The following is an 18,251-nucleotide window of genomic DNA, read 5'->3' on the forward strand; positions in this document are numbered from 1 at the left end:
GAGTCACCATCATCATCATCAATGTGCTCTTTAGCATTGGTCGATGCTTTTCGTCTTTGAAAAAAGTGCTCAAGCGTGAGCTGCTTGCAACCGGTCGCCATTTTCGCCTCCTCAGCCATTCTCCCCTCAACACTCTAGCTCCGCCTCACGTCTTCTACTGACGCCTACCCGATCTTGTCCAAAGAGAGTCATCACTGCCATCTAGTGCCCAAAATAGGCATTATACTAACTCGACCTGCTTGATACTTTCAGCACAGCTTGCCAAGGCTTTCTTTCCTCCACCCGTTTTAAAAAAAAACAAAAAAACATAGTGAACGTCTTTTAACGTCTTTGGCGGCACTCATTTGGATTTTACTAAACGTTATTTAACGTGATTTTTATTTTATGGTTAGCGTATGTGCATTCAGATGGAAATGATGTCTGATGAAATGCTTGAAATTATGAAACACTGAGTGAAACACCGTTAGCTTTTATTGCTATCACACATTAACAAATAACAATGCATTATTATTACAACCACAGAAAATAAAATCACATTTCAATTGGCTTAGACTATAACTGTTCATTTGCTCACAACACAATAGTGCATGTTACAAACAGAGGTGGCAAACCCAGGTCCAGAAAGTACAAATCCTGCCACAGTTTGTCTTTAGCCCCAGGTTCTAGCTAGCTAGCTGCCTAGCTAACATGGTGCTCGTTTACTTGCTAAGGAGCTAGCTATCAGGGCTTATAGTCAAACTTTGGCAGGGTTTTTACTTTCTGGACTTGTATTTGCCACCTCTGGTTACAAAATATCACACATTGGAACAAACTAGGTCATTTGACTCAAGGGAAATTAAATCCAAGGTTTGTTTAACTCTTTTTCTGGATAATTTTCCTTGCCTTGCATTAGACTTGAGGTAATGCTCTTTGTCATGGATGACCTGAATGTATTGGTCTGTACTGCTGTTCTGCTGATCACTGCTTGAGGCCAGGGAGGCGGAGTCAGACTCAGTCAGAGGATGGTCCAGATTTGGCCTTGCCTTTGATTTAATGTGCCTGCTCCTAGATGCGGACTGACTATGTCTTCCTGGAGAATTTATGTGGTGCCTGGTTCGGACTAGTAGAGGCTCTGCTCCTCTTATACTGTCCTGGGAGCGGGAGTGTGATTTTATACCTCTCCATCTGATATCTCCTTCCTCTTCATCATCCACTTCCTGGGATCTGTACCGCCCTCTACCTCTGTGGCTGTCTTTAGCTACAGACAAGTGGCTCTCTACTCTGTCACCAATGTAAAAGTGTGGTGGCTGGTGGAGGTCAGATAGAGAACAGGGTCGATGAGTCTTCTTTAACATTCTTCTGCGTTTGCCCTCTTTTTCCTCCTCATCTTTATTCAAATTCTGTTGGGATAGTTGAGATCTGTGGAGGTGTGGTTGGTGGTGTGGGGTGCGAGCAGTGTAGCGATTGATGTTGCATGGGTAGAGCTCCAGAATCTCTGCTGGCTCCTCCTCCATTAAGTAATGGCGTGGGATACGTGTGGCTGAGTGAAGCAGCTTCTTTCTAGGTTCATGTTCATTGACAATCACATAGCGGGTGGCATGACCATGACGACACCCATAGCTCTGGGCAGTCATGATTCCAGCTGGTTCATCATGATGTATAGCACGTAAGGTCTTCCTGTACAGGGGGTCAGAGTGGATGTTGTCAGAATACCTGGCTTGGTGACTGCACGCCTTATAGTAGTAAGATTTAGAGCGACAGGAACCGCTTGGGCCTCCAGGGAATGGTGTGTGCCTGGTATGAGAAAGGACGACACATCAGAATCAAATAATATAATTACTGTAGATGTTAGTTTTGGCAGAATTCAGAAAATCATATATAAAATACATTTATTTTTTTATTGAAAATTTCTTGGGTGGTGGCCAGTTTACTTGGGTGGCCCACCCAAGTATTAACATGGTGTGGGAAACATTGTAACTCAAAGTGTAAGTGTATATGTAAAAAAAAAAAAAGGTACTAATAATAATATACAGTGAACCCCATTCATCACAGGGGATACATTCCAGAACCACCCAATACAGGTGAAAAGTTTTTGATTTCCGCAATAGACAAGTAGACGTTTTCAACCAAGTAATCTGTGACTGTAATATTGCGGCAACTAGGGATGCTCCGATCCGCTTCTTTCATTACCGATTCGATACGATACCTTGGGTTCAGTATTTGCCGATACCGATCTGATACGATCCATACTAAATTGTCTCTGCACATGTTTTTTCTTCCAAAATAGTCAATGTAAAAACTCAAATGCTTTTAAAAGTTCTTTAATGTCTAAATGTTGTTTTTTGAACAGATTTATTGAAGTATGATTTTCTTTCAACATTTTCAATACATTTATTGAATGAATGTAATCATTACTTAAGTACAGGTACTCCTCTAGTAACGGACATCCAACTTACGAACATTCGCAGATACGATCAAAGGCTGACTGATGTCCGTAAATGCCATATTTCGCTCGCAGGTTAATATTTTGTAAGTGCACACCACATCATACATTACATTACAGTACTGTACTGTAGTTCCCCTCTCTGCCACAACCCCTCCAAATAGCACCACACCATTTGCACATTTCAACTACCTCTCTATCAGTGGCCACGGCGCACACACTCAAAACATTTACCGTATCGAAATTGGAGACATTTGAGACAGTACTTAATAGAAAAAGCATGATTAATGATGTTTTAAATAGCGATGTTCCCCCAGTGCAATTTTGACAGACAAATTGACCGTGCTGGCGTGGCAAGCATGGGAAATATTTACCTCGCCGTTCCGGTTTCACCTTGTCATTGGAGACGGGGCCAACGGGAAGCGCGCGCCCTGAAAATAAGCCTCTGTGGATGGGGTTTTTTGTAACAGATACCCAATATGATTTTCTTCCCCTAATATCTGGGCCGATACCCGGTCCACATATCGGATGGAAGCATCCCTAGCGGCAATGCTGTACTGCACATTACAGTCAAAATGTGTTCGAATTCATTCTTTTGACAACACAAAACAGTTACATGTATATTGGGTGGCTTTTTGTCAAAATATCTCTTTCTCTGACACCTGTTTGGCACGTGCTCCAACCTATGTTTGGGGATTGTGGCAGGACTTCTGGAGGATCCAGCCACGGCTCTGTTCAGCTCTCCCCGAGATGCAGACTGAGTAATTGTGCGAATGCTGTTACTACGCTGCCCAGGAGCTTGGAGGTTTGTGATGCAGCCGTTCTGTTGTGAGGAAGAAGTTTGGATGGAGGGAACCTGGCTTGTGATGTCACTCTCTTGTTCATCTGGCTTTTGATACCCCACTTCTTCTCCTGGAGCCTGAAGTCTTGCTGAGAAATGGTTTAATATTAGTGTCAAAAAGAGAGAGCGCTCCATAAATCTAAAAATGCACATTCAATAATACAAATTCCTAAGCGTGACAACACACCTGCAGCCATCTGGAAGGCTTTCTTTTTATCGTCAGTGCGCTCCTAATGGGAATAGAAAAATACTCTTATCTCTTTTCTACATTTCCTCAACATCTTTCAAATATACTGTAGTGTGTAATTGCCCATATTTCACTCCATGACGTTAAGCAGTTGAGCTTAGTTATGTTCATGTAGTTGTGAGATGAATATGGAGTCACATGGGCAACTTATGGCTCTCGATAGCCCTAAGCACCAATAGAAAAATATTTTCATGATTTATTAATACTGTAACGGACTGGGTAATTGGATTTTAGTCCACCATGGGAGGTTATTCATTTGAATTAATTTGACCCAAAAGACTGCCCCTAAATGGTCACATTTTGCCCCTAAAATATGAGACAGCACGAGTAGATTCTTCATCCACTCACACAAATGCGAAGGGTAAATCTATAGAATTAGTTTTTCTCAAATATTGTAGCATTGCATAAATAATCAGACCAAGCGGTGAGCTAGCAACAACTCTTTAATATGGGAGCTTGGCGCGATTACTGTCGGCAGAAACCACGACGACAAGACATTACCTGGTGCATAGCTCACAAAAATCTCCCCGTTGCCTTTATGGCTTCTATTGCAAACCACAGAACACGTGAACCCTATTGAATGGTTGCTACAATATTTTTTGTTGTTGACCCACTTCGAATCGTCAACAGTCAGGACACCCTACAGTCATCATCAATCCATCAGTATTTTGAACTGAACTGCATTGTAATCGTCAATCCGACATTCATCATTCCTTCAGCGAAATGAGCGTCTGTCAATGTTTCACATCATTTGTGGGCATCCGTCATTGATGGACCAACAAACCTTCTTTCACTACTGATGAAATGCCCTCTTTTTTTTCAAACAAGAACCTTAACACATGCTTGCATGGAACTCCATGTCTTAGGCATTACTGACACCTAGTTGTAGAAACAGCTCACTGCACATATCAAAAGGGGCTTTTGTGGGCCTCCTGACTGGGAGAAAACTTTGGGCCAAATCCACTAAGAATGTGCTGTGTCTGCTGAAAGCGCCAACAATTGTTCAACATATGCACCCGCAGCTTGCTGTTAACGTCCTATTCACTAAGGATGTTGCTCTAATGATATACCAGCGCAAACACGGCCATAAAGTTTGACATCTGGGAACAAATTTGAGCCTGATTTACTACACATGGCAATGGATTTGCGCCAAGAACACGGCAGTATAAATGATCAGAATCTGACCTGATCAACTGCCAACCCATTTCAAACCTTCCCTTAATTTCCAAACTTAAAAAAAAAAAAACTGTTGCTGCTCAACTTCACATCTACCTACCTTTTTCAAAGGTTATTGGAGACCTTTATGAATTTCAATCTGGCTTCCGTTCCCTCCATACACTGAAACTGCCCTCCTCAAAACCTCCAATGACCTTCTTCTCTTTGCTGACTCCGGTTCACACCCCATTCTCCTCCTACTTGAGCTCAGTGCAGCCTTTGACACCATCTCTCACTCCATTCTCCTGGACAGATTCTCTTCCATTGGTATCCCCAGCACCACCCTCTGGTTCCGCCCCTATCTTTCCGACCCCACCCAATTCATCCAGCTCAAATGTTTTACCTCACGCCCCGTCACTTCAGGTGTTTCTCAGGATTCTGTCCTTGGCCTCTTGCTGTTTCTAATCAACCTTCTGCCTCTTGGTCACATCTTCAGGAAACATCACATATACATTCACTGCTACGTGTAATACACCTACATTCCAGCAAACCCAACTCCACACTCCCACCCTCCTCTCTAACCAAATGCCTCCAGGAAATAAAACCATGGTTCACCTCAAACTTCCTCAAACTAAACAGCAATACAACTGAACTCCTCCTAATCGGCACCATATCTACCCTAAATAAAATAAACAATTTCTCCATTTCCATTGACGGCTACTCCCCTCAGATCAAGAGTCTAGGCGTCATCCTCGATAGCACCTTCTCCTTCACCTCACACATCAATAACATCACTTGCTACGCATACTTCCATCTCAGAAAGATCCACTGGCTCCGCATTTCTCTCACCCATCACTCTACTGCCATACTCACAGCCTTAATTTTCTGTTTTTATTAATATTGTATTTGTATGTTTTTAACTGTTGTTGTAAGGTGACCTTGAGTGTCCAGAAAGGCGCCTATAAATAAAATGTATTATTGTGGGAATGCATTCCCACTTAAGTTACTCAGATTCTTTATAGCATTTTATTCTCCACACTTTTTTTGCCGCGCAATAACTCCCACATAACACTTCCGATTTACACCGTTCAAATTTCAACTTGCTTCAAAAACTCACGCCATCTTGGGAAAACATCATCTGATTCCACATTACTTAGTTTTCGCACAATTACATTTTCAATATCAACTTTTCCCCATTAATTTTGCAATAGGAAAGACATTTAAAATTTTCAGGTTTTGCCGTGCAATAACTCCCACATTACACTTCCCATTTACATCATTCAAATTTAAACTTGCCACAGAATTCACGCCTATCTGGAAATATATCGTCTGATTCCACATTACTTACAGTATTCACACTATTTAACGTTAAGTATCAGCCTTCCCCCATTCATTTTTAATGGGACGGACATTGAACTTTTGAGGTACAGGGTGACACAAAAAACGGTCATCACCTAAACTTAAATAACTTTAGAAATAATTAATCAGCTCTTTTTATTTTTCAGATTTACCAAGAAGAATTAATGTTTTAAGAGTCTACCAAATTTGACCTTCAAGATGTCATAGACTACTGAGGAAAATACATTTATAGTTGAGGTATATTTTCGGCTCTCCCTTAAAGATAGGGTAAGAAGCTCGGCCATCCGGGAGGGACTCAGTGTCGAGCCGTTACTCCTCCGCATTGAGACGAACCAGTTGAGGTGGCTTGGGCATCTGGTTTGGATGCCTCCTGGACGCCTCCCTGGACGACCCAGGACACACTGGAGAGACTATGTCTCTCGGCTGGCCTGGGAACGCTTTGGGATCCCGCTGGAGGAGTTGGTTGAAGTGGCTGGGGAGAGGGACGTCTGGGCTTCCCTGCTAAAGCTGCTGTCCCCGCGATCCGACCCCGGATAACCGCTAGATGATGGATGGATGGCATGTTTTCGTCTGAAATCTATTCACGCAGCTCAATTGCAAGTCAAAGAACAGTTCGGATGTCGTGAATTTCCTGTGATCTACAGATGGGTCAACAATGTCAGAACCCATGGGACTGTGCATAACCTCAATGGTAAAGACACTAACAGACAGAACTGCGATCAAAATTCTCAGCACAGACTCCCGGTTGATTCCAAGCTCTTGACTTCGCCGAAGCACAGACTTGCTTGGACTGCGGACAACAGAGTATCTGACTGCAGCAACGTTGTGCCGTGTCCTTGATGATTTCGGTCGTCCAGAGTGTGATTGTCTGTTAGTTTCTTTACCATTGAGGTTATGCACAGTCTCATGAGTTCTGAACTTGTTGACCCATCTGTAGATCATTGAGAGGACAGGAAATTCACGACATCTGAACTGTTCTTTGAATTGCAATTGAGCTGCGTGGATAGACTTCAGCCGAAAATATGCCTCAACTATAAATGTATTTTTCTCAGTAGTCCATGGCATCTCGAAGGTCACATTTTATAGACTCTTAGAACATTAAATCTTCTTGGTAAATCTGAAAAATATAAATAATCGATTAATTATTTCTAAAGTTATTCAAGTTTAGATGATGACCCTGTACCATTTTCCACGCCCACTTCCATACATTCTACTTATCATCATTACCAGGTGTCTGATACTGCTCGGTGGTGCAGTTGGTCGTGGGTTCGAATCTCACCTCCGGCTGTACATTGCAAATGTATCTATCATATCAGGAAATGCATTATAATATCACTGAAATGACTAAATGCATATCACCATTCAGCTTTGTTAGCTTTTCAGCTTTGTAAAACAATTTTCAATATAAAATATAAATACATCATTAGCCAAGTCGTTCAACAAGTCAGTTGGCGCACATGGAAAAGTCTGTGGCAGTAACTTAATTAAGGACTTTCAACTTTAAAAGCTACATAGCATACATCTGTCAGTTGGTTAGAGACTCACTGTCTGGAGCTGCATCATCAGCTGGTTGTTGGTGAATTTTAGAGATCTGGCAATGGCCTGGAGATAGTATATCAGCATGCTAAAACACAGAGATGATGGAAATCATAGTACTAGTTTCACACTGTGTTGTGAGTTTATCTGTGCGTGTGAAAGGACTTACAACAAAAGAAGTAGTGCCGGTAACACCACAACAGGGCTGGTGATGTAACTCATCACTTTACTGAACCACAGGGGAAAGTCACTGGCCACTGTTTCAGATATGATGTCATAGATTTTTTCTTGACCGCTGAAACATACAGTTTTATTCTTAGATTATCACACAGGAAAACAATATAGAGTGTTATCACCCTTAAATCCCTGCTGCAATGATACTGGATAATCCGGGATAGGGCTGAGCGATTTTAGGGAAAACATTTTTTTTTTCTGACAAATATTGCGATTTTGATTCGATTTGCAATGTTTTTCAAATTAAGCTTTTGTACAATATTCACAATGTACCAATAACGTTTACAAACTTGATAGAAAATAACATACTATCAAAAATATTAATAGCATACATGCTAATAATGCCACAAGGACACTAAAGAGGTTGTCTGAGGGAAGCAGTCCTTTTTTACGTTTTACGCACTATACTACTTGCCGTCCTGTTTAAATGTGCAATTATGTGTAATAGACTATGTAAATAAGAATGCATTTGTTAACTAAAAAAAACAAAAACATTTTGTACTAATGTACATGATCTTTGTAAATAAATGTAAGCTTATTTGTAAATCCCCTGATTTTTGCTCCAGACTTAACTGCTTCATACAGAAACTGAGGGCTTTGTGTTTCGGCCTGAAATTGATATCATGGTATTAACTGAATATTTTGGTCTTCACAGTAATGGTGAGTGTAAACATTGAAAAATCATAACGGGAGTATTTCCTTTTGGGTTATTTAAATGTGAATTGGTAAATATTTCCTTTAAAAAAAAAAAGGGCCATGAAGTATCATTCACTCTTCTCTCTGCTTCTTTTCATTCAAATCTTGTAATTTTATGTAAACATTTCTGTCTTTTGTGTAATGAAATCTATTCAACAATTTAAAAAAACATAGTCCCCTAAGCGGATAAAAAAAAATAATAGCAATTTTGAGACCTATTACTGTGTAGATCTCAGAACTCAGTGATGCAAATGGGCTATATGCCACTTACTTCCGGTGAAAGTGACGTGTGTGCCAATGTAACATCCGGTCCCATTTACTTCCATTAAAATTGGTGTGTTTCCACTTGTACCCTGCGTGATTTCCCTCCCTTTTCTTTGAAGTTAAGTACTTAAGTCGTATCATTCAAGTCCTGTACAACAGTACACTATTACAACAGAAGGGTGGCGCTGTAGATCAAGTTCTGCCTGCTACACATGACTGGATAGTTGTCTGCTATCAGCAACACCAAAAACAACGACACTACAGTGCTCGTTGTCCGCTGCTACTTAAACGTCTTCACGTTTTTCCTTCGCGTTGACTAACTGATCTGATCTGTTGTCTTGTATGTAACACTCATGCCTATGTCACAATAGTAACCAGAAACAGAAAAAGCGCATGATAGTTTCCGCCGGAAGTCCCACCTTCTCCGTGGCATATACTCCATACAAGCAAATAACATTGCTGATTATATAATTAACTTTTGACCTCAAAGTCGACATTGTGGCTGACGCTGAGGCAATCTGTTGTGCAAATGCTGTTGCGTCGTCGTTGAAACATCCACATATTTGTAAATAGCACCACAGTTGCACACATTTGTAAATAGTTTGCCAAATTGTTGTCAAATTGTTACACTGTTGAATGTAAATAAACGTATTTTGCTATCAAAAAACACTTTTTCATTCTTGGTGGTAGTGTTTTATAGAAGTAAAGCACTATTTAGGTGTTTGTGGCATCATTCATGGACAAAAAGAAGTGTAAAATTCACTAGAGTGCATGAAATAATATCGTTTCACTAAAAGCTTGATATCTCCGTATTTTGGTCCAAAACAAGCGAAATCGGGTGAAACTAACCATTTTCTATTGTTGATTACTAAAGAACGGAATAAGGTAGAAACAAACTTTTTTGTTTCTGATGAAAGATGAAAGTTCAATCTTTCATTTGGTAGTATGTGTGTTTCCATAGTCCAAACAGAACATTTTCTGTGGACCTTGAAAGATCAGTCAAAATGCTTAAATCGGCTGGCACTGACGGCATCCCTTTTCTGAAAACGTCTGGCAGTCAAAGAGTTAACATTGCTGAATTTGTTGTGTGATGGCACATCATTAAAATGTGGGTGCAATTGTCTGTTTAGCCATTCCATTTATAGTTTAATTGTCAATCCACGGCTTTATGTGTACGCTTAGTCAGAGCTGTGTGTAAATTTATGCTCATCCTCACAAAGAAGTCCAAATGGATAAATCTCATACTGTGCATGGGAATGATGCATGCTTTACGCATAATTCTGTGCATACTGCTTACGCATGCTTGATAAATGAGGCCCCAGGTTTTTAAATACATTTAAGTGACTGAACACTGGTGAAAAGAAACCTATAGTAAGTACTTCAGAAATTGTGAGAAACAAATGTTGCATACAGTATCTATGTAGAGTATTTCCAAAGTCAGATTACTGTTTGGCAAACTGTGGCCAAGTGGTTCTAGGATTCTGCCTTACAAAGTGGATATCCCAGTTGGTTCTGGTGCCCATGGTTAATATAGGTTAAATGCAGTGGCTGATGACAATAAAGAGGGTTCTTCTTACCTAAATGGTCCACAGTGCTGTGATGGTCGGTATCTTACAATGGCAAATATGGTAGGCAGCATACACAAAAAGAGCATGAAAAGCAGCATAGCCAAGTAGAAATTATTTGATCTGCAATAAACAGAGAAAATGAGATTGATCATCATGAGATATTGGGCATCAAATTGATGTAAAGGCAAGCCTTAATAATAATACTAATAATAATAATAATACTAATAAAAATAATAATAATAATAATAATAATAATAATAATAATAATAATACAAAAATCAATTTGACTCAAAATACCGTCCGATTTCACTAATTAACACTGATATTAAAATGATCACTAAGGCTTTTACATCTAGATTAGAAACAGTAATCCCGACAATCATTCATAGCGACCAAACAGGCTTTATTAAAGAGCGTCACTCTACTAATAATATTAGAAGGCTCTTTAACCTTATTAGTATGTCACAGCGGTATGATAAAAAGGCAGTTATTATATCATTGGATGCAGAAAAAGCTTTTGACAAAGTTAACTGGTCCTTCCTCTTTGCTGTTTTAAATAAATTTGGCTTTGGGAAGTCATTTATTCACTGGGTGTCAGTATTATATGATTCTCCTAAAGCTACTGTTACTACTAATGGGATTATATCTCAGAGTTTTACTCTACAGAGAGGCACAAGACAGGGATGCCCACTGTCGCCTTTATTATTTGCAATATTTATTGAACCGCTTGCATTAGCCATATGCCAGGAAAGAAGGATTCAAGGAATTCCCTCTGGGGTAACAGAACATACAATTAATCTATATGCCGATGATATTTTACTTTATTTAGAAAAGCCTGCTATTTCGTTAGGGGAAGTATTTAACTTAATAACTAAATTCTCACAGTTATCAGATTATTCTATTAACTGGTCAAAATCAACACTTCTACCTATTACAGAAAATTCATGGAACCCTGCAAGCCAGGACCCACACTACTCATTTCCTATAGGTAATTTAAAATACTTAGGCATAAAAATCTCACCTAAATTAACTGATTTAATTAATTTAAACTTTACTCCACTTCTGGATAGCATTTATAGTGACTTGGAGCGCTGGAATAATCTTCCTATTTCTCTAATAGGACGAATAGCCACTATTAAAATGAAAGTTTTACCCAAAATAAACAATTTTTTCTCAATGATTCCATTTAAACCTACGGCTAACTGGTTCCAGTTGTTGGACTCAGCCGTTACAAAATTTTACTGGAATAAAAAAAAAGCAAAGATTAGTCTATCTACTCTTCAGAAAAATAAATCCAAAGGAGGTCTAGAGGCACCAAATTTTATGCACTACTATATAGCTAACCAGCTACAACATATCATTATATGGGCACAACCAAACAGAGATACTAACTGTTGGCTGGAACTAGAACAGAAGGATTGTAATAACCTCAGACTTCTAGATTTACTCTTCATTACAACATCGATTAAGCGACATAATTGTTTTAAAAACCCAATGATTTCCGCCACCCTGACTGCCTGGTGGAAGGCACTAGAAATGACAAAAACCCAAGTGGAGCCCTACGGGCTTTCTCCCCTATGGCATAACCCCGACTTTCAAATTAACAACCAATCGTTTTATTTGAGTGTGTGGGAGCAGAAAGGAATTACACATCTCCACCATCTCTTCTCAGATCATATGTTTATATCATATACATCCTTGCTCCAAAAATACAAAATAAAAAACTGAAATTTTTTACATTATTTGCAAGTTAAAAGTATGATAAAGAAACAAATTCCAACACTTCAGGGTACGCTCCAACCGCCTGTTTTAGCTAAAGATATTACCAAGCTTTCTCCGACAACAACAAAAAAACTCTCAAAAATATATAAGTTACTTTCATATACTGATAAAACGTCTTTACCCATCTCGAAATGGGAAACAGACTTGTCTATAGCTCCGTTAAACTTTCCGCTGTCTTGGACTGTAGGATACCGTTCTCTCCAAACTTGTGTTTGCTAGGTTACTTAACAACAACTGACTTACCACATAAACAATTTCAATCTATACTTGTAGCCCTTACTATCGCAAAAAAAACAATTCTTGTTAACTGGAAAAATAAACAAACTCTGAATATCGACCAATAGTCTAACCTCCTCATAAATCACATTTTAATGGAAAAAATATCTGCCTCAAATAAAAACCAAATGTCAAAATTTAAAGAAACATGGTCTACGTATATAGAATTTTTTAACCTAAACCTGGTTACTTAATTCTGCCTGTTAGCGAGAGCCACAGCAGCGTGATAACTTGCATTGATGTTTCTGTATTTGGCAATTTGTAACTAATGGTTGTGTTTTTATAGTCAGTAACCCGGCTGCTGCCAGCGGGATCGAGCGGATTCGCCTCCGATGGGCACCAGGGGTTGATATTCGGATTCACGGCATGCCAGTGGGTTAATTCTGTGGGTGCTGTCCCCCCCTGGCTGGGCGTGGGTGGGTCTGCCCCTCTGTTGGCTGCTGGGTGGCGGCTGCGTCTTGGCCATTCCCTGGGTCTCTTGGGGGGTGCTGCGTTGCGGGGCTCTCCCTGGTGTCTGGGGCGGCGCCACTCCGGCGCGGTCCGTCGCTCTGGACCCGGCGACGCGGTTCGGGGCCTGTGGACCGCCGGGGTGCCCCGTGGTTCCCTCTCCCCTCCCCCTTCCTCCCCCTTGCTGCCTCTCCCTCCTCGCCTGTCCCCGCCCGTCCTCCGCCTCTCTGTCCCTTCTCCCTCGTCACCCTTCCTCCTCCTCTCCCGCTCTCTCTGCGGCCCTGCCGCTGCCCCCTGCCTTTCTTGTCGTCTCCTTCCCCCCCTCCCTTCCCCTCCCCAGTACGCCTTCCTTCCCCTCCCCTGGGCCGGGGGCTCCATCCATGGCCCGGGTCTCGGTGCTCCGGGGGCCGGCGGGGGTGGCTGGGGTTTGGTGTTTTGCCCGCCCCGCTCCGGTGGGCGTCCTGGCGCCTCGGGCGGGCCCCAGTATCCGGGGGGCGAGCCCTATCGCCCCGCCGGGCTGGTCCCATATGCCCGCCGGGGTCCCGGTGGGGTGGGTGGGGGCTTGGTGGGCGGGTGCGCCTCCTGCCCCCGCCCAGTTGGGGAGGGCCCCGCTGGTCGCTCCTCTTAACTCACTACACTAGGTTTGCACAATACACTTTTATAGACATATAGGGCACATAACACACTTTGGGGGGGTGGGGTAGGGTGGAAACACCATCTTTACCCTACAACTCCCCTCCAATTTTAATGCACCACACAACTGGGGGGGGGGGGGGGCTTGTGGGGGTGCCATCGGTTGGGGACCGCGGTATAGAGCAGTGCTGCGGTCCCCTGTCAGAGCCCCCCCCCCCATCAATTTTTTTTAATGCACCACATATATATATATCATTTCCCTCGGCTCCGGTTCACCTGCTCATAGGGGGGCTGCCGGTTGGTCGGGGGGGGCGGCTTTGTTGGGGGGGGGGGGGTTTGGGGGGTGGGGGGTGTCTGGGGGATTGGGGACCTGGGGGCGGCTGGGGCTGGTTTGGGGTGGATGGCGGGTGTGGATGGGGGGCGGGGGGGGGGTGCAGCCCTGAGGTGTTGCGCTTGCTCTGTCCTGGCAGGGGTCGACGGCTCCCCTCTTTGGTGGAGATTTTCATGCATGCCAGATCCACCACACCAGCATCTATCGAAACTCAGACACAATCTGCTTCCACCTCAGGTCATTGAATCGGTGGAGGCTGGTGTCTGTGGATCTCACTCGGCTTCATCTGTCCTTCCTTCCTTTCCTCAGTCTCTCCTTCGGTCTCTTGAGGTCTCCCTGATTATTATTTTTTGGATTTGTTGGAATTTAGATGTTTCTGGGGTTGGGGAAGAATTCTGGTGGGTGGCCCGGTGGGTGGTGTCTGGTCGGTGCTGGATTTCACCTTCCTTGGTTTTCTTTTGGCCCCCTCGGGTGTTCGGTTTAGGTGAACGGTATGGGATTTTTTCTAATAGGTTTTTGGTGAGCTAACAAATACACGCACGCATGCACATACACATACTCACCCACATACAAAAAAAAATAATATATATATATATATATATAAATATTAAAAAAAAAAAAAAAAAAAAAAGAGCAATGATGATGACATTACCGAATGAACAATACTGAGCTCTTAAAAAAAAAAGAGAAAAATAAATAAAAATTTGACTCAAAATAAAATAAAATAAATAAAGTAAAGCAAATACCAGAATAGAATTAAGGATTCAACTATACTATATTATACTTAAACTATACTATATGATCCGTTTTCTGTATTCTGTGCTAAACAAAGGAGGTTTATTTATTTATTTTCCTCTTTTTTTAGGCTTTCTGCAAGGGTTAGTATCCTGTGTAAAAATGTACTGGCTGCTCATTAATAAATTTTGTTTTAAAGCTATGTCACCTTTTTACATACATACTGTATACATATACAATAAGAGCTATAGCTATATTTAAGGCTATCTAATGTATACAGTACATACATATAGGACTGTGTTCTTCAGAAGCAGATTAAATATTTGCATTACTCTGTAGACTACTTCTGGGAAATATGGTAATTAATTGTATTATATAACATAGTATTATATAATAGTTTTATATTTAATAGTGTGTTCAGTCTTTCCAAATACAGTTGTCCAGTTTAACTAGTAAATAAGGTGGCTGCATTTTAAAAAGTGAATTAAACTCTACTACTTCTTGTTAAGTGTTTTTTTATAAAGAAAAAAAAGAACAAAACATTTAAGGTGTGCCAAAAAATAAATACAAATTAAATTCACATAAGAACCAAGATATTCATTTACTATGATTCAGAATCGATATAAAATGTCTCAATATCGGCTATCAGATTATGGATGGATGGCTATTTTATACTGTATTGCCCATTTTTGTGTGTGCCTTTATGGGCTATAGACCTTTTGCATGTGATGTCACAGCCTTCATGGGAACGCCCTCTCCGGCACGCTGGACGGCAAAATAACCACTTGCATCTATTGAAACCGTTGAAACTCCTAAAGCGTATTGTCTAGTAAATCTAATCAATTATCTTTTGTTGCTTTAGCTGTATGCTATGGGTCATTGTCTTGCTGCAAGGTGAGTCTTCGGCCCAGTCTCAGGTCTATTGCAGACCCTAACAGGTTCTGATGTGTTTTAATTTAGCCATCTATGCAAGGTATCCCGTGATCTTATGCTTACCACATTGTATTAAATGTCTAGTGTAATTTTCCTAAAACCGGCTGGCCGTGGAAACGTTCTGCTAAGATAAAAGTTGTACAAAGCACATTGACTCATTGGCTCAGAAAAATGACAACTGTAGCTTGTTTAAAATGATTTAACTGTCCTTCTAAGCAATGAGTATCTTGTCGGCAAAACTTGCTAATTGGATCAAAGAAAAGAATCAGTGCGCCACCAAGCGCAGGTGAAACCGTAAAAATGGTACACATATAGTCTAATATAGGTACACATATAGTCTAATGATGTCCAATATAGAAGTATTGCGCGCCATATTTTTCAGTTTTTTAGTTATAAAACAAGTTTGAAATAAGATAGACACTTTGTTTAACTTCAAGATTGTGTACTACTTTGTGTTTAACTTTCATATAAGATTTCAATGAAATATATTTATGTTTATGTTTGTGGTCATACCATGCCAAAATGTTGAAAAATGTAAGGGGGATTAATACTTTTCAAGCCGCTCTACTTGGAAATGGACTCTTGTTATGTGCTGGAAGATGACCCTCTTACAAGGTGGGAAGGTGGATAGGTCAACAGAGAGACCCTTTCAGCACCTTGCAGCACATATGAAGGTATGTGTCTAGAAGAGGGCTCAGGAGTACTACCCAGATATCCCATCCCCTCTCAACCATGGATTTTACATAAACACAGAGACTGGAAAGTTAGAACCACGATGGTATGAGGGTGACATCATCCCCAAAGCCCTTGTCGATGTTTTGGCAGAAGAGGAAACAGATGAGGATGATTTAGCAGCTGATGAATTCCATTCAAAGATGGATGATGATCAGGAAAAGGAAGATGAGTTATATTAGTTATATTATATATATATTACAGTTATATTTTATCATAGTTCAAATGTATGGTTGCGATGCACTCAACTATTTCTCCATTTGGCTACACAGAATGTTAATCTATTGTTAAGAAATGTTGACAAGTCATTTTTATTCCTTGACAGAATTTTGTTCTTTATTAAATCTACTATTTGGTTCCCGGATTTTGTGTAATCATGTTTAATGTTGTGCCTTGATACCCTGGTCCACCTGGGGGCATAACATTATTCACTTTTATGTAATTCACTTTAAATAGTGTAGTACTACATGACCCATGCTTCAAATATTGTTTAAGATTTTATTTAGATGCAGAAAAATAGCTTAATCCCATTTGGGATGGTAATTCTGGAATTTTCCATTTTTTCCAATTTAGGGTACAGTGGAGTATTTTGGTCATAGCTCCTCTAATACTCCAGATAGAAAGCTCATCTTGGACTTAAATTGAAGGTTACAAATGTGAGAAGTTTTTAATATACATTTGAGGCAGTGAGATATATAATAAAATGTTTGAGATGGATCACCTTTCATGGTAATTTGTCAGGCGGAGAGACATTTTTTTGTCTTTTAGGGTATGCTGAGGGTGATATTTGAGAATTAAAATACAGGAAGCCCATCAAGCTTCAGTCTTGTACTGTCATCTAATATGTGAAATATTGAGAAGAAAGGACCATCTGGGTCCAGTTAAAGCAGGTGTTACTGTCACAGTGCATCATCAGACTGCGGCACCGTACTAGCCACACCCTGTGCCGAAAAGTCAAAATATTCGGTCTGAGGCCTGCCTCCCCTCCGTGTGATTCTGGGGGTGAGAGGTAACTGTGAAATGTGGTGGCTTGAGTGTAAGTGGGTGTTACTACAGTATTAGAGAGCCAGATAAACATTGTAGGGATAGACATGTAACATAATCAGAGTGGTCAAGGACATCACTCATGTAATTGTGCGTTTCTGAAGGATGAAAGGGAGGAGGCAAAAGATAAAGTGATTTACCACTATCGCCACATAACTGTTATAACCATAACTGACATGGTAAAATAAAAAGACTAGTTCTTTATCAATTAGAGCAGTGGTGTCAAAGTCCGGTCCTTGAGGGCCTGAGTCTTGCATGTTTTAGAGGTGTCCCACGTTCAACACAGCTGAATCATATTTAAGATCATTAGCCAGCTCTGCAGGAGCCTGATAATGATCGTGATCATTGAATCAGGTGTGTTGGAGTAGAGAAGCCTTGAAAACATGCAGGACTCAGGCCCTCGAGGACTGGACTCTGACACGTGTTTTAGAATTACATGCAACCATCCACTTGCATGGTGCAGAGTGGCAAAAGGGAACACATGCCCTTTAATTTTGGACATGGGAGACTTTAAAGCCACAGTGCATAACTTCTGTCGCCTCTATCTCAATTGTCTTAAATGTGCATGGAGGTGCGAGGATCAAGGAGCGTCCACTGGCTAGTTTAAATCGAGGGATATCTGATGTATTGTCTGCGAATATCTTGCAGGTTCTCGTAGGTAACATGGAAACGGGCGTGTACCAGCTGCACTGTAAACAACGCATGACTACAAATTAATCCATGTTTGTGTTGTTTCTTGATTATTTTAGTTTGAATATACAGGGAGTCCTCGCGTTACGGACGAGTTCCGTTCCTATGCTGGCGATGTAACCCAAATTTCGACTTAAAGGCCAAATTTGAAGTAAGGTTGGCAAACCATGTTTTTGAGTAATACCAATGGCTAAACCATTATAAGCATATTTCCGTTCATTTTTTTTAACGCAACCCTTCCACAGGTTCTTGGTTTAAGCCATAGCAACGCCCTGACAACGAAAATGCTTTTCTTCGACAATCTTCGGAAATGATGTCACACTGGG

General features: G+C 40.9%; 1 protein-coding gene across 4 annotated transcripts in view; it reads right to left on the bottom strand.

The window, feature by feature from the left end:
• Nucleotides 1–792: 792 nt before the first annotated feature.
• The window catches only part of tmc3 (transmembrane channel like 3), a 191,466-nt gene continuing 174,007 nt past the window's right edge, over nucleotides 793–18,251 (bottom strand). For 3 of the 4 annotated variants that reach the window (XM_086071898.1, XM_086071900.1, XM_086071901.1), the window contains 6 exons: nucleotides 10,332–10,442; nucleotides 7,730–7,855; nucleotides 7,570–7,648; nucleotides 3,451–3,493; nucleotides 3,085–3,352; nucleotides 793–1,773 (listed from right to left, as the gene is read on the bottom strand). In XM_086071898.1, the coding sequence (XP_085928024.1) occupies nucleotides 795–1,773; nucleotides 3,085–3,352; nucleotides 3,451–3,493; nucleotides 7,570–7,648; nucleotides 7,730–7,855; nucleotides 10,332–10,442 (1,606 nt within the window). In that variant the 3' untranslated portion in view covers nucleotides 793–794. The remainder of the gene's footprint in view (nucleotides 1,774–3,084; nucleotides 3,353–3,450; nucleotides 3,494–7,569; nucleotides 7,649–7,729; nucleotides 7,856–10,331; nucleotides 10,443–18,251) is intronic. The other variant, XM_086071899.1, reaches the window with a different exon arrangement.

Source organism: Leptonotus elevatus, chromosome 3, assembly GCF_054856555.1.
Source record: "Leptonotus elevatus isolate MCC_2025b chromosome 3, RoL_Lele_1.0, whole genome shotgun sequence".
Taxonomy (NCBI): Eukaryota; Metazoa; Chordata; class Actinopteri; order Syngnathiformes; family Syngnathidae; genus Leptonotus; species Leptonotus elevatus.